Raw genomic sequence first — 23,249 nt, forward strand, 5'->3', positions numbered from 1 at the left:
TTTATTTGATGCAAAGCCTGTGGGTTATAAATAATTTTTTTTATAAAAAATGGTTGAGCTAGAGATATTTGAACTCCTGTAAGCTCTGTTTTGTGGAGAACAAGTGGGTCCCGTTACAATGATGAACATTAATTTTACCCAACAGCCAAGGGGAAAAAGTTTATAATTTATTAATTCATAATGGAGCAATTAGTGGGGTCACTAACGAGTAACGGTCGGTGCACCTCTTTTTTTTTTTTTGGCCCTTTTTCATGTGAGCCATATTGTCCATACATCTTGTACAAAAATATAAGATTTATATTTACAAATCTCTTGTAGTCCATATTAATTCATTTATCTTATTATTATTATTATTATTATTATTGTTATTATTATTATTATTACTAAAGTTTTAAACGATTATATATTTTTTAGATTAACATTTTATATTTCTCTATAAAAAGTATACCGATAACACTTCTTTTTCTTTTGCCTCTTTTCAATAGAAGGACGTGCACTCAGGATGAACAAATTTGGGCAATACTAAATTGTTGTAACATGGAGGGACACTGTTGGATAAATAGTATTCATACTCGGTGAGAATTATCGTGACTGTGTTGTGAGATGTATTATGTAACATTTACACCATATCATTACAAACCAATCAATCATTTTTAAAAAAATAAATAAATAAATTTTTTTTACTAATAACTATCATGCGGCTGAATATAGCCGGTGTATTTAAAAAAAAAATATTCTGTGTGATGGGATGCTGCAGGAAATATGACAAAATTTGGGCCCATGCTGAGGTGCTAGGGTTATTTGCAAGGTCAACTATTCTCTCAACTCAGTTTGAAAATTACTAGTTCATTTCGAATCAGTTTTGAGATTTTAAATTCAATAGCAGACCAAGCATGTCTCCTATGATAAAATTACAAACAAAGCAAGTAAATTAGAAGCCATGCCAACTTGTTACATGATAGATATACTTACAGATTTAGACCAGAAAACTTAGGCGTCGGGAGATGCATGAGGCCACGGGTTTTTTTTGCCGGCCATTCAAAGTGTCCAGAAGAAGCAAAGAGGACAACAGTGTACTCTCCATTTAGAAGTGCACCAAGCAACAAGAATAGTGAGTGCATCAACAAATTGTTACATGCCAAACAAAGCAATGTTTAACATAGACAAGGATAATGCTACGCCCACTCCAAAAAAGATTCACATAGAATCTATACTCTTTATAGGTAGTGTACCAGAATTCGTGTTGAAATTCTCCTTTTACCAATTTCTAGAAACGAATTTAGCATTACCAGTTCGAGAAAAGCATGAAACAATAATTACAAGCATGTCGGCCAAAATCAAGATACATTTAATGAGTGCTTGTAGTCCATATAGCATCCAACTGTTTCCCTACACACGGACTGTTGAAAAAGAATGAAACATCTTTTCATTTTAGCATCCAGTATGTTGAACAAGCACACAGTAGGACAATAATTTTTGAACTAAGCAGTGCGTTTTTAACTACTTGCTGACAAAATGTGAAATGAATGTAAAATTGCATGAGATATGTAATAATATTCTAGATCTGATTCACTCCCAAACAATTCATACCTCTCAAACCATTCTCCACGCAAACAAAAAAAACATCAAATCTAACATTGCATCCTGTCCGAAATATCTAACATTCAATACCCCAAAGGAAAAGGATCCACAATATGGAGATAGCAATCAATAATAAGAAGCATTTGATACTGTAAACTGTTCCAGATCATCATGAGATTACAGTGAAAGGGCAGTATTCCACTAGCAAACCACACAAGCTGTATTGTTTTTAATGAAATGTGTTACATCTGGAGTGTAGATCACTTCAAATCTTATCATTCACCACTAATTTCTTTCATCTACTTTTTTCTTGACACTGCCTATTAGAACACCTGTAGCACAATAAATAGGCCTACCAGAGACCTATAATTGAAGTTGGTATTGCAATTAAGCCCAGCGCAACAGGGCTTCTGGAACCCATGTATGACCTCAGCTGGAAGAACTTTACCGCACTGAGCGAAAAACAAAAAAAAAAGAAAGTTAAAGGGGTAAAAAAGAGAACGTTTCCTAGACCAAGGAGGCAAACTTTAGATCATTGAGAGATAAATATAAAATAAAAGAGTCCATATGCTGCAGTTTCGTCGGCCAGCTCTACCTATATTGGCAAAATTTTTTGAGAGAAAGGTAGCATGCTATCCGCTTCGTTCAATTTTTTAAAGAATGAACTTAGCCAGAATGTGAAGCAACTAGGTTTCGAATTTAAGACCTCGAATAGCAACCACCAAACCTTTTGCTACTTGCGCTAGGGGCAGTCAGTCCCTACCTATGTTGGCGAAACTGATGGAGGAATTTGAAAGATATGCAAGTATCTATGCACCTATAATAGCAAAACAGTTTCTTAGAAATATTTTTCTCCTCCACTATGTGGCAAACCAATGTCACAAATATTGTACAACAGTTAAAACAGACTAAACTAAAGAAAACATTCATCTAATATAGCCATTCCATTTGCTAGAAGCCTAGAATAACCTATAGAAGCATGACTTTTACAGATGGAACAATTGGGATATCTTAAAAGTATTCTGTGGTTCTAGCCTTAATATTCCAAATGCAGAAGCCAATTCAACGTTCCAGGAAAGCTTGAAAATACTCAAAACTTCATGAACCCTGAAAAGTCAGACCACAAGATGTTATGTCTTCAACCTTTTTTTTTTGCATGATCGGAATAAGATTGTAAACAAATGAATGAAGTAAGATTTTACTAAAAGAAATCACCAAATAGAAAGCTTTCAATGGCTCATACTCTCATAATGCAGAACATCGGAATTCAAAAGTCGGACAAGGAAAAGACTTCGACAACCAATAACCAGGAAAGGCACTTGAACCGTTTCATTTTCTTTAAACCCAAAACAAAGGTGAAACCAGTGAAGTAAATTAATAAGACACTTCTTAACAGTTCAAGTTCCTCGGAAAAGCGCTCTCTGTCTATGAGAATTAAACTTACCTCGATATTACCATGGTTGTTTGAGATTTGGACCTAAAACAATTGATGATGAAAGAACAATGTTGGTGATCAAAACAACATGCCCTCAAAGGACCTATAACAGTTTAATTCTCATGGACAGAACACTCTAAAGCGAATGAATCCAGTTTCCTGATGTTTATTGAAGAAGAACAAGAAATCACAGCTAAAAGATTATGATAAAATATAAATGGATTGTAATCAAACTATAAAGGACATAATATTTTCCCAATGTTTATCAAAACAACAAGGTACTCAACATGCATTCAAAAGCTTTGCAAAGGCTACAGCTTTACAATCAGAAGAGAAGTGCTGGTTACACACAAAATGCAGAATACATCCCATTTGAAGCACGCACCGCATCAAATTACATCCAAATAGGGACGAGAAGCAACACCTAAAGTTCATGGCAAAACACAGAGAGTAGATATAACTAAATTGAAAATACAACAGGTTACTTCACAGTCAAAACTTCGAGCGCCCTCAATTCATGTAAAAACTTGTTGATAAATTAAACCAAGCTAGGTCAAAACTTACCGCCCCCTTTAAAATGTCGCAATTCAACCGGTGATCATGGTTCCAGCACCTTCGTCGGTTAGGATCTCGAGGAGAAGCGAGTGCGGGAGCCGGCCATCGATAATGCTAGCCGTGCGAACCCCTTGAGCAAGGGCCCTAATGCAGCAATTAACCTTTGGTATCATCCCCCCCGCCACCTTCCCCTCCTTTATCATGTTCCTTATTCCACTTATGTCGATCTCCTTAACAAGGCTTCCGGGATCGTCGCGGTCCGCAAGGATCCCGGGCACATCTGTGAGCAGGATCAGCTTCTCCGCGGCGACAGCGGCGGCGATCTCTCCGGCGACCGTGTCGGCATTGATGTTGTAGGTCTGGCCGGCCTCGTCTGCGGCAACGGTGGCGATCACGGGGATGTAGGCGTCGCCGATGATCGGACGGAGGACGGCGGGGTCCACGCGCGCGACCTCGCCCACGAACCCTAGCGCGGCGGCGTCGGGGGTGGGACGCGCGGTGATGAGGCGAGCGTCCTTGCCGCAGAGGCCGACGGCGGTGGCGCCCTCGGCGTTGAGGAGGGAGACGAGGGACTTGTTCACCTTGCCGACGAGGACCATCTCGACGACCTCCATGGTTTGGGCGTCGGTGACGCGGAGGCCGTTGTGGAACTGGGGCTCGACGCCGACGCGGAGGAGCCACTCGTTGATCTCGGGGCCGCCGCCGTGGACGAGGACGAGGCGGAGGCCGACGCAGGAGAGGAGGACGAGGTCCTTCACCACCGACTTCTGGAGCGCCTCCGACTTCATGGCGGCGCCGCCGTACTTCACCACGATCGTCTTCCCGCGGAACCGCTGGATGAAGGGGAGCGACTCCGAGAGCACGTCCACGCGCGGCTGAGGCGGCGTTTGAAGCGCCTGCACCGGCGCCGGCGCCGGCGCCGCGGCGGTCAACGCGGCGGCGCCGGAGCGCGGGGGCCGAAGACGGGTGGTGGATAGGAAACCACGGCTAGGGTTAGGGTTAGGGTTAGGGTTAGCGTTTTGGAGGGGATTCGAGAGGGAGAGGGGAGGAGTGTGGGTTCTCGCGAGGAGCATCTTCTTCCTTTGCCCTCGTGCGCCGCTCTCAAAGTGTTCGACTGATTTACCGAGTAGCGCAGCGGAAACAAAGCAGTCCAGTTCACAATAGTTGATTGTTTATTAGGCTTCACTGGGGTTTTGCATATAAGAGAAAATGCATTATACATTATAAAAGATTTATAAAATATTTCTTTATTTATTTTTGTAAATAATAATTTTCACATAAATAAACTGCACTAATTTTGTTGACATATAATTTCTAAATCCATATCCATATCCATACTTACTATTAAAAGACTCCCTTCTTTCCTGAAAATGCCATCGATCGATTTATAACATAATGTCAATCATCTCCTAGTAATATCCGAATTTATGTTATTTGATAAATATCACATAATTATCAAATATTTTTATTATTTTTAAAATTTTTGATATTATATAATAATTTTAAATTGTTGTATATTATCCCACGTTCAAAAAAAGTCTCTGTTTTTGGATGATGTTAATATTATTATGCCATTATGATAAGCAAAATAACTTGTATAGCATGTTGCATGTTTTCCTAAAAGCTTCTACGGTTTTTTTTTTGATATTCTCGCCTATTCATAAAAGAGGGAGTTTTCTTCTCCTTTTGTTCTCAAAGTGTCCTTTATTACTTATGATATACTGTTAATCATCTCTTAACAACATCTGGCCATTATTTATTTGATAAATATCATATAATTAATAAACATTTTTATTATTTTCTAAATTAATATTATATAAAAATTTTAAACAGTTGGATATTATCCAACGAACAAATAATAAAGTATTTATTTTTTTTTTTAACGATATTGCTCTGCTATATGATAAGCAAAATATCCTCTATAATAAAAGAGAAAGTTTTCTTTCCCTTTCTAGATCATTTAGAATTTTTTCGCGATGCCATTTTTAAGAATATTTTTCTTTACTTCTTAAAGGATTTTATTATTGTTTGGTTTTTAAATTTTTATGAGACTCAATCCACATCTATAAGAAGTTTATTTTTTTTCAAAAAAAAAATGAAAGCTACACGTTTAGGTTTCCAAACATTTTAAATAGTATATATTATATTTTAAATATTTTATGTAACGTGCATTATGCCTGTGTACTTAGATAGTCACTATAAAATATAGAAGTATGTCAGACTTTCCTCAACTCTATTTGGCCAAACAACTGTAGATCACCAAATATACCTTATTAAAAATTACCTAATGCTATAGGTCTCAAAAATAATGACCAAAAATGTAAAAATATATTTATCCAGTGGTGGGACTATTGATATTATATTTTCATCTAAACAACGTTATTTTTTTTGAGAAAAGGTAGCACGCTACCTGTTTTATTCATTGAAAATATGAATTAGGCTACATGGGTGAGGCAGCCAGGGCCTCGAAGGAGGGGCGCGAAAAAAAAAAAAAAAAAACCGGTATGGTAGGACGTCTAGCAATTTATGCACATAGCTCCCAGGATTTCAGCAGCTCCTTAAATTTGTACACCGTCACGTAAACAACGTTATTTTAGTTACAATATAATAATTTTTTATATGAAAAAAAAAATTCAGACCTGTTGCAGCAGATCGCAAATGTAGAAAGTTGACCTCATCCAATTAATCTAAAATTTTTATTTATTGAAAACAAAGTGCAACATTTAGGTTTTTGTTGTTTTTTATTTTTTTTTGGGTTTATATTTCTATGCTAACTCCTAATCTAGATTACTTTGCTGGGCCGAGCACATAAGCCCATGCATAATCCAACTCACAACCAGCCCATTAGGATTCTTCTTCCACCGTGCACGTGCTAAACATGTGACACTGACCAGTTCCCTCCCTCGATGACGATTTTACCCCTGGTTCACGGCAAAAGGAGATTCGCCTCCTCTCCCGTGCTCGCACTCGCATGATCCCAACTATTATTCTCTACCCTCTCCGCTCTCATCTCAGCTGCTCGTTTTTTCCCCCAACTCCGAAACCCACCCACCTCTCTCTCTCTCTCTCTCTCTCTCTCTCTAACCCTCTCCGAAGCATAACAAAACCCTTCTCTCCCCTCCCTACTCTATCCGATCGAAACCTTAAATAGCAGTAAAGATCGGTTCTTGCCCTAAAATAATCGCAACCGGGGCTCTTACCTCTGGCCCTAGATTTCCGTGGCTCGATTATCCCCTAATTTTTCTTTTTTCCAATTCTTTTGCTGATCCGCGGTTTGGGAGTGGAGTATCTGCCTTTGGATCTGCGGTTTTAATCTGATTTTGGTTATACGGTCGCAATTTGGTTGCGTTTCCGAGCTCACATGGCTGGAGCGATTGGTTAGGGTTTCTGTGTTCTCAGGAGATAGGGCCATGGGGAGCACTGGAGAGCCGGATAGGAAGCGGCGCCACTTCAGCTCCATCTCCCCCACGGCTGGTGCGGCCGCGAAGAAGCAGCCACTCCCTCCTTTTTCGGAGGATAAGAAGGTATGATCACTCTCTGCTTTCTTGAATTCGCGCTAGTAGATGATATTTGGGATCGTTGAAATTTGTCGTTTGTTGTTGCCAATGCTCGTATTCCTGGCGGATTTATCCTTATGTTGATCGATTGTGCAATTTTTAGGGTTTTGGGCGATCCTAATTTTGGGTATAGGCCGTGTATCTGGTGGTTTGATGTTTTATATCCCCTGCTCTCATGTTGTCAGGAAAGTAATTTGGTTATACATCATTTAAGAAAGAAGAAAGCTTGCTAGGGCCAAAAAAGAATCGAACTTTACTGGAAAATAAGGTTAACCGATGATACTAGAGTGCTTCTGTTTACCATAGTAGAAAAAAGGTAATTCATAATAATAGTTAAGTTTCTTTTTCTTGGACAAATTTTGTGTCCCTTACCTACTCTGCTTAAGTCTGCAAATCAGAGATCAGCTGCTGTCGTGATAAATGCTAGTCATATCACATTCGAGAATGATCTTCCAAAGGAAAATCCGTCCGAGAAATGCCTAATTATTATGAATGATTTGCAGGAAATAATCGGAAGAAAGCAAAGTAATCCGTCTATAAGAAAATAGAGTATCATTCTAGTTCTAGGGTATAGTTCTTGAGCTTTCCTACGGTGATTTATGTAAGGTCTATTACTCTGGAATTTCTGTAATATCGCAAGCTAGGAATTGGCTCCGGAAAGGAGGAAGCACGCCTATCCTATTACAGAAATTCCAGAGTAAACTCCTTGTTTTGTGGGTAAGTTTTTTGTCAGTGTCTGAATCTGCATATACATGTTTAGCGACAAATTTGACGTTTTTTTGTAAGTTCATCGTATGTTCACTAGAACAGCTACTTCATTGGCATTTATTTATTTTTCACAAATTTCCATTATACTTATCTAATGTGCATGTATTCCTTTGTTTCTTTGATTTTTCCCAGCTTGATGTTGCTGTGCTTAAATACAAAAATCAAAAGCTTGTTGAACAAGTAGAAGCCCAGAAAGTCGAGTACCTTGTTCTTGAGGATAAATTGAATCAGCTAAAAGAGAAACAGAAGACGTACACCGGCACGTTAACCGTGGTTAATGAGTCTTGGGACCGGGTAATTCTTCTCGTATGTAATTTGAAATATCCATTGAACCTTGTCTAAAGTATTAAAATTATTCTCTTTTTGTTTGACAGCTTGTCAGTGATTTGGAGTCAATTTCTGTTTGCACAAGCGGCTCTTCAAATCATGGACGTGATTTAAGGCATAATAATATACACGACGGTGAGACACTTAAACAATTTCTGTCTTTTTATGGAGTTTGCACTATTTGGTTTATATTTTATACTGCTTTTCTAAAACAAATTCTAAAACCCGACTTTCAGAGTAGCTTTCTCTACTCGACTTCAAACACAGAAGTTTGATTGCTATAAAATGAATTTCATCTGTGTAGGAATTTAATTTTGGATGTGTGCAGTTGCATGCATTGATAGGAAACAGAATGCATATCTATTTGAAGTCTTCTGCTTAATGTAATCTCAGTTTTTTATGTGTTAGTCTTATTCGACTGCTATTTGGTTTCGTAGTAGTACAGTAGACTGGAAAAGCAGGGTTAAACAGGAATTATTTTTAAAGCAAGTATTATGCTTCTTTATGAAGCTCCTACCTTGTAATCTTGAACTAAGTTTTGATGCAACATAATATTTTTTCAATGTTATCTTTGTGTCTTGTTCTTTTCTAACTGTTTGATTGACGCTTAAGGTTTACTACTGATCTCTTTTTCAGATGGAGTGTCCTCGGCAGCAAAGGAGGATTTTTTAAACAGACTCCTAGAAACAGGTGCTACTGAAAGTTCAGGATGTATATCGCCTAGTCACACAGAAAATGACATAAGAACATTGCAGTCATCATCAAAGAACATCTTCAGGAATGTTATGTCATTGTCCAATGGTGTGTGGCATTCAAATAGGGAGCTGGCTTCCGCTCTTCTGGTAGCTCTACCAGAAGATGGTATGATATTAATTCATTTCTTATTCATGTCTTTTTAATACTTTCTTTTTGATTTCGTACTTTACCAAGTTTCTTACCTTTTGTTTTATTCTCTTTTTTTTGGGTTGTGCAGACCCCAGCAAACAACTGCAGAATAATACGAAAGACCTCCTGGCAGAACTTAATAATATTCTAGTATCTGTAGATGATCTTCATTTAAAGCACAGGCAATTGGCAGAGAAGTTTCAGGACCATAGAGATGTGAATGCTCGCAATAAGGCTGAACACAAGCGATTACGAGGTATATTATATAAATCTTACCTTTGAAGTTTATTTGTCCTGAAGATTCATGTGTAGATATGCTTACCTGAATAATATGTGGCCTTCTACTCAACTTTCTACATGTTAGAACTTGTGAAAGAGTCTACAGTAAGGCCGTTGGATATGTTCAATCATATTTGATTAAGAATGGTGCCAACTATTTGATAACTTGTTCTCTTGAAACCTTTTTGATCATACCACCATTTGCATTGGATGCAGTGCATGTGCACATTTGCTGTCAAATTAATTTCTAATACTCTAGAATGGTTGATTGGTAGCATCTTCTAGAGCGCTCACACATTATGCATACTTTGTGCCATTGACATTTTTCTCTTATTACTTTGTCTAGAGGAGTTGGCAAGTACTGTTGCTGAGTTGGAAGAAAGCAATCGTAAACTGGCTATCCTTAGGGCAGAAAAAGATCCAAGCCAAGGCACTCCTTTGCTTTTTCCTACCTTAGGAAATAAGCATGCTGCTGGAGATAAGACCAGAGATAAGCAAAAAGAACTGCAAGATCTGGAGGCTACTTTGAAGGAATTGATGGTAATTGATATAAAAAAACCTGACATTTATATGCTTGCGGTATCTTATAATTTAGTGCAAATTTTATGTTTTTCCTCCCTTTTTGACCAGGATTTACATTCAAAACGATTAGTTGAAATTAAAAATTTGCACGAAGAGAGAATTGCAATTCTGAAAAAGTTAGCATGTTTTCAGGTTCGTTTATCTTTCTTCTTATCCAAGTTTTTTTATTTGTTATAATGCTTCTTTCCCGCTTAGAAGGATTTATTGTACACAATATATGATTACCAGAATACTTTGATGGATATCAAGAGTATATCTTCATCCAAAGCTTTCCAGCTACTGAATGATCAATTGCAAAAGTCAAAAGTTGAAATGGACCAATATCAGACATCATTGGAGAAATTACAGGTGGTTACTGGTCAGTAGATATATTAGCTTATATTAATGGGATGTTTTAGTGACTCATTTTGTTGTGCTGATGTTCTTTTTTCAAATTTCTTTATTTTAGGTTGAAAAGGACAACTTCATTTGGCATGAAAGAGAAGTGAATATGAAAGTTGATCTAGCTGATATTTCTCAAAGAGTCGCAGCATATTCTGAGTCCAAACTTGCGGAGTTAGAGAAAGGAATACAAAATCTAGCTGATGAAAAGATTTTGATGGAGACCAAGCTTGAGGAGGCTTCTAGAGAACAAGGTATTTTTGCTTAGTTGTTAGCTTCTACTCCAGAGCCTATTTTCCTTTCATTTAGCTATTTACTAATCTCTTTTGAGGAGCAAATTTACTTTTCAGGTAGGAAGCAAGTCATCTCGGAGTTCAAAGCACTTGTAGCATCACTACCTAAGGACATGGGTATTATGCAAAGTAAAATTACTAAATATAAGGAAGCTGCCTCAGATCTGCATTCTTTGCGAGCAGAAGTACAATCTCTTTCTACTATGTTGAGCCGGAAGGTAAGATTTGGGTGAGAGGCGATACTCAAAACTATTTACTTCTATATCAGTTCGCCTCAATAGGCCCAAGGAAGGAGTCAAACCATTTCTTTTACACAGGAAATTGAATTGGCATCTTTATCTGGGAGATCTGCTAACAGCATCTCTGAAGTGAAGAGATTGCAAGATGCTGTACTCTCTCTCTCTCTCTCTCTCTCTCTCTCTCTCTCTCTCTCTCTAAATGAAAAATTGGAATTATTTAAAAACTTTAAAATTTTAAATTATTAAATCTTTTCTTTTACACTGTATCATAATTTTTTTATTTGTAATATTAAATTATTGTTTTAACGACCTTATCAAACTACATTGTACAATATCTTATCATAAGTTTCTCCATTTGAGAAAAAAAATTTACATGCATATGCTATAATCATGACTTGATTTTTCAGTCAATCTTGAATTCCCCAGTGATAATTGTCTTACATACTTTTCAAATAAAGAAAAGTAAATGATCTATAATTTTTATAACCTTCGAATTTGAAATAAACGATCTTCTTATTTAGATATGCTATTTTGTGGCTAAGACATGGAGGATTTGCTTGGTAGGAATGCTTTCCAGTCGATTCTAACTAGTGGGATTGGCTTCCAGTGTACAGTTATACATGCTAACAAATACTACATGATTCTAGAAAATGTAGTGTTTCTTCAGCATACTATTTCATGAAAAATAATCTGTGAGATATTCATGCCTTTTCTTTCAACTATGCGAGACTTTTAAGCGAGGCTGCTCTCTAGTCATATATGATGGATAGTTGATTTGGGCCTTGGGGTGGCTAGCATATTTAGGGTGCTATCAATCTAGTTTTATTCAAGTGTAACTTTTCTTGCCAGCCAATATCAGCTGTCCCTGCATTGAGTTGATACTATGACAAAATCCTTGCCACTTTTTTCCTTTTTTTTTTCTTTTTTCTTTTTTTTTTTGTTGATGCTAGTTTTAGCTTCACTTTTATATCTCCTTTCGTGGTATTTGTCTTGCATTTTTTTTTCCCTCCCCATGTCTATGGTTTCTTCTTATGCATGAAGATCAGGCCTTTTCCATAATAATAGGTTGTCCCATAAAGATAATATTGTCCGGTTATGATGTCTTTTCTCTTTTTTTAATTACAAATTTGTAATGTCATCTCTTATTATTTTAGGTATTGCTCTAAGAATTGAAAATTACATTGACAAAAGATGCATGCTAGTTGCCTTTTTTTTCCCCTAATGGTACACCTGGGGTAGTTGTCAATTCATTATGCATGAAGAGAAGAATTATAGTTGAAAAGTATTATAGTTGTTTATATTCCTTTATGTACCTTCATTGTATGAGTAATCATCTTTTACATGTTTGTGGCTGGCCTTTGCCTCTTTGCATGTCATTATATGCTGAAGCTGCTTAATTGTAAACAGAAGCTTCTAATTTTGCAGGTCCGAGATATCAGACAGACTAACAAGGAGCTGAAGCTATTTCTGGAGATGTATAGACGTGAATCAACAGATTCCAGGTAGTAAGCTATTATCCTTTTTGTATAAGCCAATTGAAGCATTTCATAATTTTGTTTCTTTTAGGACAGTTCTTCGAGATTCTTTTTGGTAGACTGTATTGCAGTTTGTTGAATTATGCTTGGAGCTCTGTGACACATGCTCTGTGGTAATTTCTGCTAGTTTATTGTTTTGCTCATGACAGTACAATTTATTGTGTGTCCTATCTTATTTTATTTGCGCAGCTATTTGATGTTTACTGTTGAATTGTAAGGAAATAGTGCATCATAGTACAGGGAAGAAAAATGTGTTTATTTTTGTATATTGACTAGCAGTGGCTGACATAATGGGACGAGTCAGTTCAGATTTCTGATGACAGTATACAGAGTGGTAATGAACAGTTGCTAATTTGGTGGAATGTGTGATTTGGCTGAAAATTGACAACAAAAATAAATTTTTGCACTTGTCTTGTCAGTGTGATGTACTTTGTTCTCACTGTTGTGTGATGAGTCATTATTTTCTGAGATGGCAACATCCACATTGTGTAGTGTGCTATTATAATTAGTTATGACTACTGCTGTACAGTCATTTCGTAGGTGAAATAGAGTGTTATGTAGCATATAGGTGATGTTCGAACACGATGATTTGGAGTCCTAAATAATATGTCCAACCCTGTGTCTGCATAATGGTGGCATAACTGACATTGTGAAAGAAGCATAATTCCCCTGTGGTGTGCTGTAATCTATAGTTAGATTCTTTTATTTGTTTGTGGTTTGTTTTACTTGGTCGAAGAAGAGAGAGAGAAGGAGAGAAGTATGGATTTTATCCAAATATGGCTAGTCATGTCATGGTTGTGTCTGTTTCAGTCAGTTTTGATATCATATCTACTAGAGAATTTTCTGTTAATTAAATGACTAACAGAGTTTCAACAATTAATACTCTTGTTATTAACTCTTTCATTTTGTTTGTTTTGGATTTTTTATAGCGCCCTTAGGGAAAGTTCTCTCTAAAGCAAAAGCTGCTGCAATTCCATAAAATTCTGCAAATACTATTCTCTTGGTTTGATTTCCAGATATTTAGTAGGACCTTGGTCACCATTTTATTGGAATCTAAATTTGTTTCTTTGAGTTGACTCTATGCTAGCGATCAATCGGATTATGTTTTCATGGAAAGTTTTATGGCTGAGGAGCGCTAGGTGAAAGGTCCGGTCATTAGATAGAATCTGAGAACCTTCCCCTTCTCTTTACTGCTTCCTCACCACTCAATAGAATGACTTGTCAACTTTCAAGTTGAATAGTTCTGCTATGACTTGCTTTCTCGAGTGTAGATGGTTGATTTTATATTCTAAGTGCCTTTCACTGAATTAGAGTTTTCAGTCTATGTAAAATCCAAGATCAGTTAGTTAATCTAATCTTGCTGTTTGACTCATAAGTGAGAATTTTTGTCTTTTGAATATTGACATCTTATATGACTGCTTCAGCTTATGTGTCTTCAAGTTTATCATTCTTCTCTGCTTCCGGATTTGCTGTAAATAGTTTTATCATGGCAGGGATGTAATGGAATCTCGAGATAGAGAATACAAGGCATGGGCTGTTGTTCAGTGTCTTAAATCCTCTCTAGATGAACACAAATTGGAGTTGCGTGTCAAAGAAGCCAATGAAGCTGAAGCAGTATCCCAGCAAAGATTAGCTGCTGCTGAAGCTGAGATTGCTGAATTGAGACAGAAATTGGAGGCTGCTGGAAGGTATTTAACTATTTTCTTCAGAATTCATAGGGAGTTCTCCAGTTGCTTTGCCTCAACTAATAGTTACTTGTCTGTACGATTTCTCATTCTCAAAGGTGAATCCTTATAGAGTTGTTCACTTTTACCTTCTTTAAGAGTTAAGAGACTTTTTATTTAAGAGAATCCTGATGATATGGCCATTGTATTCCTTCTACGCAGGGATATATGTAGATTTTCGGAGACTTTGGAATCTAAACATGAAGAAGGCAATGCCTACCTATCTGAAATTGAGGTCTGAGTGTTCTTTCATGAGATAATTTTATGGCTAAATAACATGAACAATCCCTGCACTTCACTAGAATGACTAGTTGTAGGTCCAGGTCCCGAATTTTGGGATAAATTTCTGAAATTCACGGGAGACATCATTCTTCATCAGAGCATTCTAAATTGTCAGCTTAGTGCGCAAATTTACTTAACTCTTGGTTCTTTATGGTTTATAGAATGCATCTGAACTTTGCAATGATCTGAACTTTTGAACCTGTTTGAGATAAGAGTGAAGTACAAAGTTGGAATTGAAGCAATTTGAAATTGTATGAGGGTAATTGAGGTAGGGGTGAAAGTGCACTGGTGGTTTATGTTGTTTGGCCTAATTCTTTATACAACAACTGTTAAGTATTGTAAGTGTTCAGACTATGCATTGGTTTTTTTTTTTTTCCAGAGCATTGGACAAGCATATGAAGATATGCAAACTCAGAATCAACACTTGTTGCAACAAATTACAGAGAGAGATGATTACAACATAAAGGTACTTTTCTAGTGGATGTTTCGGGTTTGTTATGTAGTTTGCAAGTTGTTCATTGTACATCTATGTGTTGCCATGCTATTATAGCCATCATTGTGCTGACTGTTGAGTGGTTGAAAGAGATACTTGTATCTGAACTTGAGTGGTTAAAGGACAGTCATATGCTAAAGCAGTTATAAATTTGATGGAAATTGGAACCGAGCGGTTGAAATTGGTAGATTGCTAATGCGGTGTAACTTTTTAAAGTTCAGGTGTTGTTTTTTTAATCATGACAATATTTGTGGAAATCTAACATACTTTTCCAGAAATAGACTAAACTGTTTTGATTTATCAATGAGCTTGTAAGGTGCTTTTTGAGTCACGTGCTTAATTTCTTCTTCATTTGGGCACTTTATTCCAAACTCTCCACTTGTTAAACAGTTGCGATGCTGCTTTAGTAGTGTGTAGTGTTCAGTGTAGAATATCAGCTCATTCTCTTGTTGCTAATGCAGCTTGTTATGGAGACTCTTACAGCTAGGCAAGCGCTGGATGCGCTGCGCTTTGAAGTGCAAACCTTGGATAAAAAGTTGCAGCATGCAAACTCATTGGTGGATTTGTATAATGTAAAAACTTTGCGATTAGATGATCAGGCAAGGAAAAGGGCATCTTCTATGAAAAGAGCTAATAATTCTAAAATATTGGAATAATAATTATGTACTTTTGCAGTTGAAAGTTTGGTCCGACCAAGCTGGGAAGCTTGCTGAGGAAGGGTGGCAGAACTCTGTTTCTTTGGCCAATGCTCAAAGGAGGGTAGTGGATGTACAAAGCGAGTCTCAGCAATTAAGGCAGTCAACAGATGCTATGCAAGCCAAGGCTGAGAGGAGCCGATTAGATGTTGCCGAGTTGCTTGTAGAACTGGAGAAGGAGAGGTAGTCGAACTTCCTTTTGTTTCTTTTCTTTGGAAAAAATTTTGGCGCTTGTGTTATCCTCTTGAAGTTCACAGAGTATGTTATTACAAACCAGGTTTAATAAGAAGAGAATTGAGGAGGGATTAGATATAATGACAAGGAAAGCTACCAGTCTTAGAGCTGAAACTGAGCGCTCGACAATCCTGCAAAAGCTTCGACAGGAAATTAAAGAATATAGGGGGATACTGAAATGTGGTATCTGTCATGATCATCAGAAAGAGGTGATTATTTAGTTCTTAATCCAAATTTGTTTAGGACTTTAGGCCAAAAAATGGGGGTCCATTTGATTCGTTTCTTTTTAATCAGTCTGGTATTACATTCTTGTTCGCAAGCCCTTGACATAACTTATCTCCCTGCTGTTTAGGTTGTTATTGCCAAGTGCTACCATTTGTTCTGCCACCATTGTGTTCAAAAGACACTTGAGAGCAGGCATAGGAAATGCCCTACCTGTGGATCAAGCTTTGGGCCTAATGATGTCAAACCTATCTACATATGAAGCAGGGTATATGCTAGTTTTGCTGAAGATGGACACCAATGGCTCAATGATGCTACACAAGATAAGTTCTCTGAACACACAAGAGACTTGCTTGTAATGCTTTGATTTAGTTTTGTGTAACATATTGTAGGAAGGATTAACTGGGTAGCGGATTGCCTACCAAAGTAGGTTTTCTGGACATTATTATTGGACTAGTGTTTAGTGTATAGATAGATCTCTTTGGGCATGGTTTTTTGCTCATCTTTGTAAAGTCCAATGATCGATTATCAGGCCGGTCGTCCTTATCCGTTTGATTATTTGATTATCCAGTGAAGAGCCCCACCAGTTCCGTTCATCAAGTTTACTTTGTACACTATATATTTTGTCTTAATTAGTTAATAAGATAGCATAGGTTGTTTTGGAGAATTCTTCCAACTTGTACCCTGTATTTTTCTTGAAGTGGATGGCAATAGTGAAATTCCAATTGTTTTGCATGATTTAACCTTTTTTGTCCTTTTCTTTATGATGTAAGGAGGTCACCTAGATGCTTTTAAGGTCTCTTATCTGGTATGCTATGCCACGCACAAAATTGAGTATGAAGAGGTACTTGTAGATACTTAAATCTTCTGCTGAGAATCGGAACTTTAATGTGATTGGTAGTAAAATGGCTCTTCTACACCACTTGTTCCATCCTGCTGGTATTTATTGTCTAGCTTCAATGACCATGGATAGAGAGGATCATGTAGATCTTTCATAGTCCAGGGGCTTTTCTGGTGATGCAAGTGTCCTTCAAAAACTGTTAAATCAGAAAGGATAGCAGGCTACCTCTTTGGCGTTAGCGTTCCTGTGTAACAAAGTGAATGGCAACTGCCCCTGGATCCTCTAGAAGTCTAGATGATTGCTGAAATTCACTCTTGACGTGATATAGAGTTCAAAATGCTGCTGGTGATGTGCTAATTTTACCCAATCTTCTCGAACCCAGGAGTAAAAAAAAGATGTAGGTGATGCCGACTCTGTTTGTGGATTTTTGTTGGTAAACTGTTGTGCGAAGGTGGTGTAGAGTGTTTCGAGAGCTAGTGGATGTTTTATGGCAAACTGTTTGTACAGTTAGGCTGTTTTATACTGTTAAGGCCCCATATGATTCTGGCGTTTAGTGCTGGAAAAATAAGAATTGCTCCGAAGCTAGATGAGTGGGTAATTACGCTTTTTGAAGTCATCCATAAACATATTGAGCGTACTTGAATTGCTGATTTATAGTTTGAATCTCAATCATGTTGTTTTGTTTGGAATATCGTACTAAGTAGGAGAAATAAATTATAACGAATTTGCACATTTAATTTATTTTTTCACTAGTTTCAAAATACAAGCGCACACAGCTTAAAGCCTAAGGGGGGTCCCCCCCCCAAAAAAAACAAAAAAAGATAAAGGCAGACAAAATTGAAGTTCCAGAAACTATGGAGTTTCGATAATCCATCATATGCCCAGACCTTTAAGTCCCATTTTCCTTCAAAATAATATTACACAATTGCTGACAAACTAATATTTAATGAGAAACATCAGAAGCAGTTTTCACTTTGCATGAGAGAATGCTGGTCATATGATATAGCACTCCTTGCAACTTGACAGATGCAATGTCAGCCAAGAGCATTCAATCGAATTTTAGAACTAGAGAAGTTTAATGTTTCATGTCCATAAACATAAACTCTATCCCATCCCTAAAAACAGTCAACACGAAGCTACTTCGCAACCAACATTTAACTGCTTAATCAGGCATTGATGACTATACAGTATGTACAGAGGCTTAACAAGAAGATAGTTAAAACTCTTAAAGAACGTCCAGATCCATAGCTGCCCGCCCCAAATTCGACCTGCTTCAAACAGAAATATACTACGGTCATAATTCACAACTGCTTGCTTAGGTTGTCAATTCAGTGTACGAATGATTAAATGGTGCAAAAATGGTGCAAAAATGAAGTGACGTAACACCTCATCCACCATTTAGTTACTAAACTTCGGAAAATAATGGGGAAAGAAGACTCAAGATGGTTAAAAAGAAGTTATGGCTAGGCAATAAGTATGAATATATATTCAGTAATATAACCATCAATAAGTTGAATTGGCAAGGTGCATACCTTTTATCAGGTACTTGTACTACCAAGATCAAAGTCCATGGTGTAGTCGTACTCAATAGTTGGTATAACTGAAGCCATGAATTTTAAGAACAAGAAAAGATACCTGCAGGATATGTGGTAAAGCAGTTATTTAGAGCAGAAATAATCTCTATAAGCTTACAATTTATTATATTTTAGCACCTAGAGAGGACGGTGACGTAGTTGAACAGAGACAAGCAAAACATTCCAGAGAAATGTTAAAAATTGTTACCTATTTATTAAAGTCATAGTAAAGGCAAGACAGGCAAAGAAATTATGTGCAATAAAAAGAATTACTTGTCAACTTCTGGTTCCACTCCTCGTGACATCAAAACATCTATTATCTTTTTCATCACGGCCCCATGTCGACACGGATGAACCGATGCATGCTTTCCTGGCAAGTGAGGATGATCTTCAATTGTCACCTGTAATTTTAGTACAATAACTTAGTCACGCATTGAAGCTGTGGAATTTTAGTTAAAAGTATTTTTACAGAGCAAATAAAAAGTAACAATTTCAGGATTACAAACTTCTAAAGCCATATCCAAGAGAAAACTGGAACCAGACACAAAAATGCAAATTTGAACGTGCTCCTTCAGAAATAGCTCATTGCACATAGGACTTTTTGGTACACTACAGACCAAATAAAACTGGCAAAACCTGAACAACATTCGATTTAATGACCATGAATCAAACATGATTGTCACATACACTTTTTTCACTCGACATTTTTGTACAATTATTCTTTCCCTCCTTGCAACTCATAATAAACATAGACATGCATCTCTTTATGCAACTCTTCTCTTATCTATCGGAAATGCTCTTTCTCCACCCAACTATCATTCTCTCAATCTTTATAATTTGGTCAAAGAGAAAAACCAACCAAAATCAATCACACATAAGTGGTTTTTTTTTTGTGTGTGTTTGGTTGGGTGGGTGGGGGGTTGTGGTTTGACCTATTTCAACCTCTATGGATCATACCCGTTGCATGCAATTTTATAACTTGTCAATTACAATGCAGAGCTTCCCGATGGCAAGTAATAGGGAAGATTTATGAAAATAACATCCAAGAATTAAATCAAGTCAACAAAATTTTCCAGCTTAATTATCATGTCTATTTAAATGGCAATTTGAAAATTTGAAAGCAAGTGGAAGGTAAGACATTACAGTTTTGCGGGCATGGTCTTGGCTGACATCTTCGAGTACAAGCTCTGGTTGTAGAGGCATTCTCGACTGCAAGAGTCAATTTTATAAGTTGTTGAGACACCATCAAACTGAGAGCACACTAATTAAAGCAGCCATTTTCACATATTCATTATGGGAATGCACCAGTAAAAATCACATACTAATATAATGCCAAAGGCATTGGACCACATCATCTCAAGCTGCGAATGGCATAAGTATATTTGTTTTCTGACCAGTAAATCAAATGAAACCTAAGGCAATACTGGAAAACGACCAAATGAGAAAATAGCTATGTTTCCCTTTGAATTTGGAAGATCCTAATTACAACTTTGGTACCTTCATCACCACACAATAAAAAGTAAAAGAACACAGTCAAACAAGGAAAGCAAATCGGACGGTTTAGGATTAACCAAACAAATTACAATATAGAAAATCATATTAGTAAAAGCTGCTTGTCTCAAAAAGGTTCTAATCATAATGCGAGAACTGGGAGCAATCTTAAACAGATCAGAGGTGACATTACATTGGACATATTTTGTTCAGTCTGCTAGTTCACATCTGAGAAAAGAACGATATCCAACAATTATTTAAGAAATTAGTTCACATTTTGCACAATGAGTTCAAAAAGAGAAAATGGTATTAAGTAAAGTGGCATAACCTCATCATATCCAGTAAGCCACACACGAGGAGTTTGGTAATATTTGTCATACCTGCAGTAGGATAGTATCTTAGGCTGCTGGACGATTAATGTAATAAAGACACTATTTCAAAAGTTACAGTCACGTAAAAGAAGGACGAATGAATAGTAGGCAAGCCTAAATCAAGCTAGCATGGGGATCACATTAATGAGCAAACTATCTGGACCCTATTGAATGATAAAATTCCCCTGATCTTTAAATAGCTATTAGACAACCATGAAGAGGCATGAGAGATTGTAGTATACATGATACTGAAGCTTACAAAAGAAATGCCACAAAAGGACTGATGTTCCAGTGAATGATCATATACTGCATCAAGCAGGATGCAAAACCAATAAGTGGTAATCAATATAAAGACTGAAGATAGGTTGTTAGTTCGCCTTCGAGACGAAATACAATAAATAAGAATCTGCTTTGCTATTCATGATACTATTGATAATAAAAAGAAAAAAAAGAGAGTTAGGCAATGTGATCCAAAAAGCATTTCCACACAAAGAGCTGGTTAAGCTTTGCCAAAGCTTGGCCACCTGATTCTATAATTCCAATTTGGCAGGCATTTGCTTTTTGAGTTGTTCACTTTTCTATTATTGGCCAGTGAGGCTTGCTAGGCTGCAACTCACATTTGTCAGTTATAAGCCAGATGGGCTACTATGCTATCTAGATATGCCATCTAGATCTGCTTATACAGAGCACCATAGATTTGGACCGATTTCAAAGAGTCAAATGATTACTTATGGCAAATAATAGGCTACAATTACTATAAAACAACAAAGGTACATAGGCACCTCAATGTTGGCCCAAGGATCAATGTCTTCTCTTATACCAATTTTTTCTATAATCTCAATCTTTATGCATAATATTGGCATTAATTGGCATAAAATAGCTGTTCCCACATGTGCAAATGCAAATGCAAATGCTACTCTGCAACAATTTCCCACTAGGAAATGCAAATGATTAAAAACCGTAATTTTCATTCAGTCTTAGCATATAATGCCAGTAAAACTCATGTGTCTGTTCAAAAGTTAACAATGTAAGTTAAAATGTAAATGCATCTTACCCATTTCTAAAACATTATTAAAGCAGATGGAGAAAATTAAATGAGACATGAAAAGGAAATCAAGATAACTTTTTTTTCTCTTTCATAAGAAGAACAGTCTAAGGTTCAGATATTGGTACTTACGTAATACTAACATCATATGTCCGTGTTCGGAGGATGTTATCATCCTCGGGTTCATGTGCAACAAAATATGAGGGTTGGAGGGTGGCCTGCAATTATACAAAAAAAAAAAATATATAGTAAATACAGAAAAAAGGATGTAGAATTTGACTGAGTGCTTAAAATTAGTAGTTAGTAATTGACATAAAAGCCAACTAAGAAGAGTTGAAGATTGTTAGAAGCTCAGAGAAGTGTTAAGGAGTTGTTGATTGAATGAAAGAATATGAGCAGCTCCAGAGAAATGTTGATTTACTTTTCAATTTGTAAACTACAATCAAATTGGGATATCACAGTCAGTATTATCTAATAAAGATGTAAATACTCCACTTAGCTCAGCTCGACCTTAATCCACCATGATGTTTGGTTTGCTAATAAATCCCTAAACTAAGTGGCATTCCTTAGGGTCACGTGCAATCTAGTTATACTCCATGGGCCTATCAGAAATTCCCCTTACAGTTACTGTAACTAGCATAGTTAATTAAAACACAAATATGTGCCATATTCATCTACGCCGGTATTGCAGTAAACCACAACAAGAAACTCCAACCTCTGAAGCAATTTCCCATTGCAACTAGAAGAAAATGTGTACATCACATCAATGCAGCAACTGAAACAACAAAGTGTTTAACATATATAGTTAAAAATAGAAACACGAACACCTACAGGATCAGTCTCAACAAGATTTTCGGAATTTTCAAAGTCGGCCATGTCAGGTATTTCTTCTTCCTCCTCGCCGCCAAAGTACGAAGGAATGGACTGAACAACCTTCCCTTTGCTTATCTCCAGTGTATCAATGGAGGGCAAATTCTCCTCCTCATCGCCTTTAGCTTCTAATAATCCAAAGCCGACAAATCATAAGCTCAAAAAGGCCAAATTGGCATCAAATAGTGAAAACTACACAGCAAAGCAAATAACACCTTTCGGCTTCCCATGTGTCGCGAGCCATCCTTCATTATCATCATCATCAGCACCGTCGAGCAGATATTCGCCTCCTCCGGCCTCGTATTCTTCCTCCACCGAGATCGCCCGCCTCAGACAAGGCACTGATTGATAACACATAGAATCAAATCAATTATTCTTGCATAACAGCACCAATTGCGCGAGGAATTAGGGTTTCGAGAGTCGTATACCGTTCCTCGTTATCAGATACTGCTTATCGGCGGGGAGATACGACTTCCTCTTGCTGGGATCGCCCGCCTCCCTATACAAATCCAAAGATCGGTCGATCGATCGATCGATCCATCGATTAAGGGAAACAAACAAAGGGATTTTGGATTGGGGGAAAAGGGATTAATAGGGTGAGGGGATCGAACCAAGACCAGGTAGGGCATTTGGAGACGAGGTTATCGCCCGCGAGGACGAACTCGGAGACGCTGAGGACGCCCTTCTCCTTGAAGGCGGAGACCGTGCGGGGGCCCGTGATGCGCTCCACCGTCCCTTTGAAGGCTTCGTGAATCTTCTGCGACAACACCATCGTTCTCCTTCGCGCTATTCACCTCTCACCTCTTCTTCTCAATAAATAGATCGAGAGAGAGAGAGAGATAGCGCGGAGGAGAAGGGGAAAAAGTGTGCAGCAAAAACGAAGGAATATGTTTGGATACCTCTTGCGCTTACGATTCCTTTTCTTTTTATGTTTTTTCGCGCTTGCCGGTGAGAGGGGCAATTGGTAACCTACAAAGCCGATCCGATCCG

General features: G+C 37.4%; 3 protein-coding genes across 7 annotated transcripts; 1 reads left to right on the top strand and 2 right to left on the bottom strand.

Annotated features, from left to right (window-relative positions):
• On the bottom strand, positions 1,684-4,764 carry LOC109707964 (acetylglutamate kinase). Of its 4 annotated transcripts, XR_002215593.1 has the most exons (3): positions 3,581-4,764; positions 2,617-2,688; positions 1,684-2,033 (listed from the first exon to the last, which is right to left on the bottom strand). XR_002215593.1 is itself a non-coding variant. In XM_020229512.1 (2 exons), exon 1 carries the CDS (start codon positions 4,642-4,644, stop codon positions 3,604-3,606), a length of 1,041 nt encoding a protein of 346 aa, XP_020085101.1. In that variant the 5' UTR covers positions 4,645-4,764; the 3' UTR covers positions 1,684-2,033; positions 3,581-3,603. The 4 variants fall into 4 exon arrangements, 3 of the variants coding, with proteins under 3 accessions (XP_020085101.1, XP_020085102.1, XP_020085103.1); XM_020229512.1 differs by lacking the exon at positions 2,617-2,688; XM_020229513.1 differs by lacking the exon at positions 1,684-2,033 and having other exon boundaries at positions 2,405-2,688.
• On the top strand, positions 6,538-16,810 carry LOC109707516 (E3 ubiquitin-protein ligase BRE1-like 1). The gene is made up of 19 exons (XM_020228830.1): positions 6,538-7,095; positions 8,029-8,190; positions 8,271-8,358; positions 8,860-9,084; positions 9,197-9,364; positions 9,734-9,927; positions 10,018-10,101; positions 10,198-10,317; positions 10,418-10,604; positions 10,701-10,861; positions 10,961-11,032; positions 12,308-12,384; positions 13,911-14,105; positions 14,304-14,376; positions 14,803-14,889; positions 15,378-15,515; positions 15,592-15,794; positions 15,889-16,054; positions 16,198-16,810. The coding sequence occupies exons 1-19, from the start codon at positions 6,982-6,984 to the stop codon at positions 16,327-16,329; spliced, it is 2,646 nt and encodes an 881-aa protein (XP_020084419.1). The 5' UTR covers positions 6,538-6,981; the 3' UTR covers positions 16,330-16,810.
• On the bottom strand, positions 17,752-23,168 carry LOC109707466 (autophagy-related protein 3). Of its 2 annotated transcripts, none has more exons than XM_020228730.1 (10): positions 22,871-23,168; positions 22,688-22,758; positions 22,475-22,600; positions 22,221-22,387; positions 21,522-21,607; positions 20,302-20,353; positions 19,626-19,691; positions 18,756-18,883; positions 18,441-18,543; positions 17,752-18,179 (listed from the first exon to the last, which is right to left on the bottom strand). In XM_020228730.1, exons 1-9 carry the CDS (start codon positions 23,029-23,031, stop codon positions 18,447-18,449), a joined length of 954 nt encoding a protein of 317 aa, XP_020084319.1. In that variant the 5' UTR covers positions 23,032-23,168; the 3' UTR covers positions 17,752-18,179; positions 18,441-18,446. The 2 variants fall into 2 exon arrangements, with proteins under 2 accessions (XP_020084319.1, XP_020084318.1); XM_020228729.1 differs by having other exon boundaries at positions 17,752-18,176; positions 22,871-23,167.

The sequence above is a fragment of the Ananas comosus genome, linkage group 3, assembly GCF_001540865.1.
Source record: "Ananas comosus cultivar F153 linkage group 3, ASM154086v1, whole genome shotgun sequence".
Taxonomy (NCBI): Eukaryota; Viridiplantae; Streptophyta; class Magnoliopsida; order Poales; family Bromeliaceae; genus Ananas; species Ananas comosus.

Coding starts and splice junctions, on each gene's coding strand:
- LOC109707964 (XM_020229512.1), bottom strand. CDS start 4,644: ATGCTCCTCGCGAGAACCCACACTCCTCCCCTCTCCCTCTCGAATCCC.
- LOC109707466 (XM_020228730.1), bottom strand. CDS start 23,031: ATGGTGTTGTCGCAGAAGATTCACGAAGCCTTCAAAGGGACGGTGGAG. Junction 18,884..19,625: donor AAGACCATGCCCGCAAAACT/GTAATGTCTTAC, acceptor CTAAAATTACAG/GTGACAATTGAAGATCATCC. Junction 18,544..18,755: donor GTGGAACCAGAAGTTGACAA/GTAATTCTTTTT, acceptor CATATCCTGCAG/GTATCTTTTCTTGTTCTTAA.
- LOC109707516 (XM_020228830.1), top strand. CDS start 6,982: ATGGGGAGCACTGGAGAGCCGGATAGGAAGCGGCGCCACTTCAGCTCC. Junction 8,191..8,270: donor TTAATGAGTCTTGGGACCGG/GTAATTCTTCTC, acceptor TTTGTTTGACAG/CTTGTCAGTGATTTGGAGTC. Junction 10,862..10,960: donor CTACTATGTTGAGCCGGAAG/GTAAGATTTGGG, acceptor TCTTTTACACAG/GAAATTGAATTGGCATCTTT.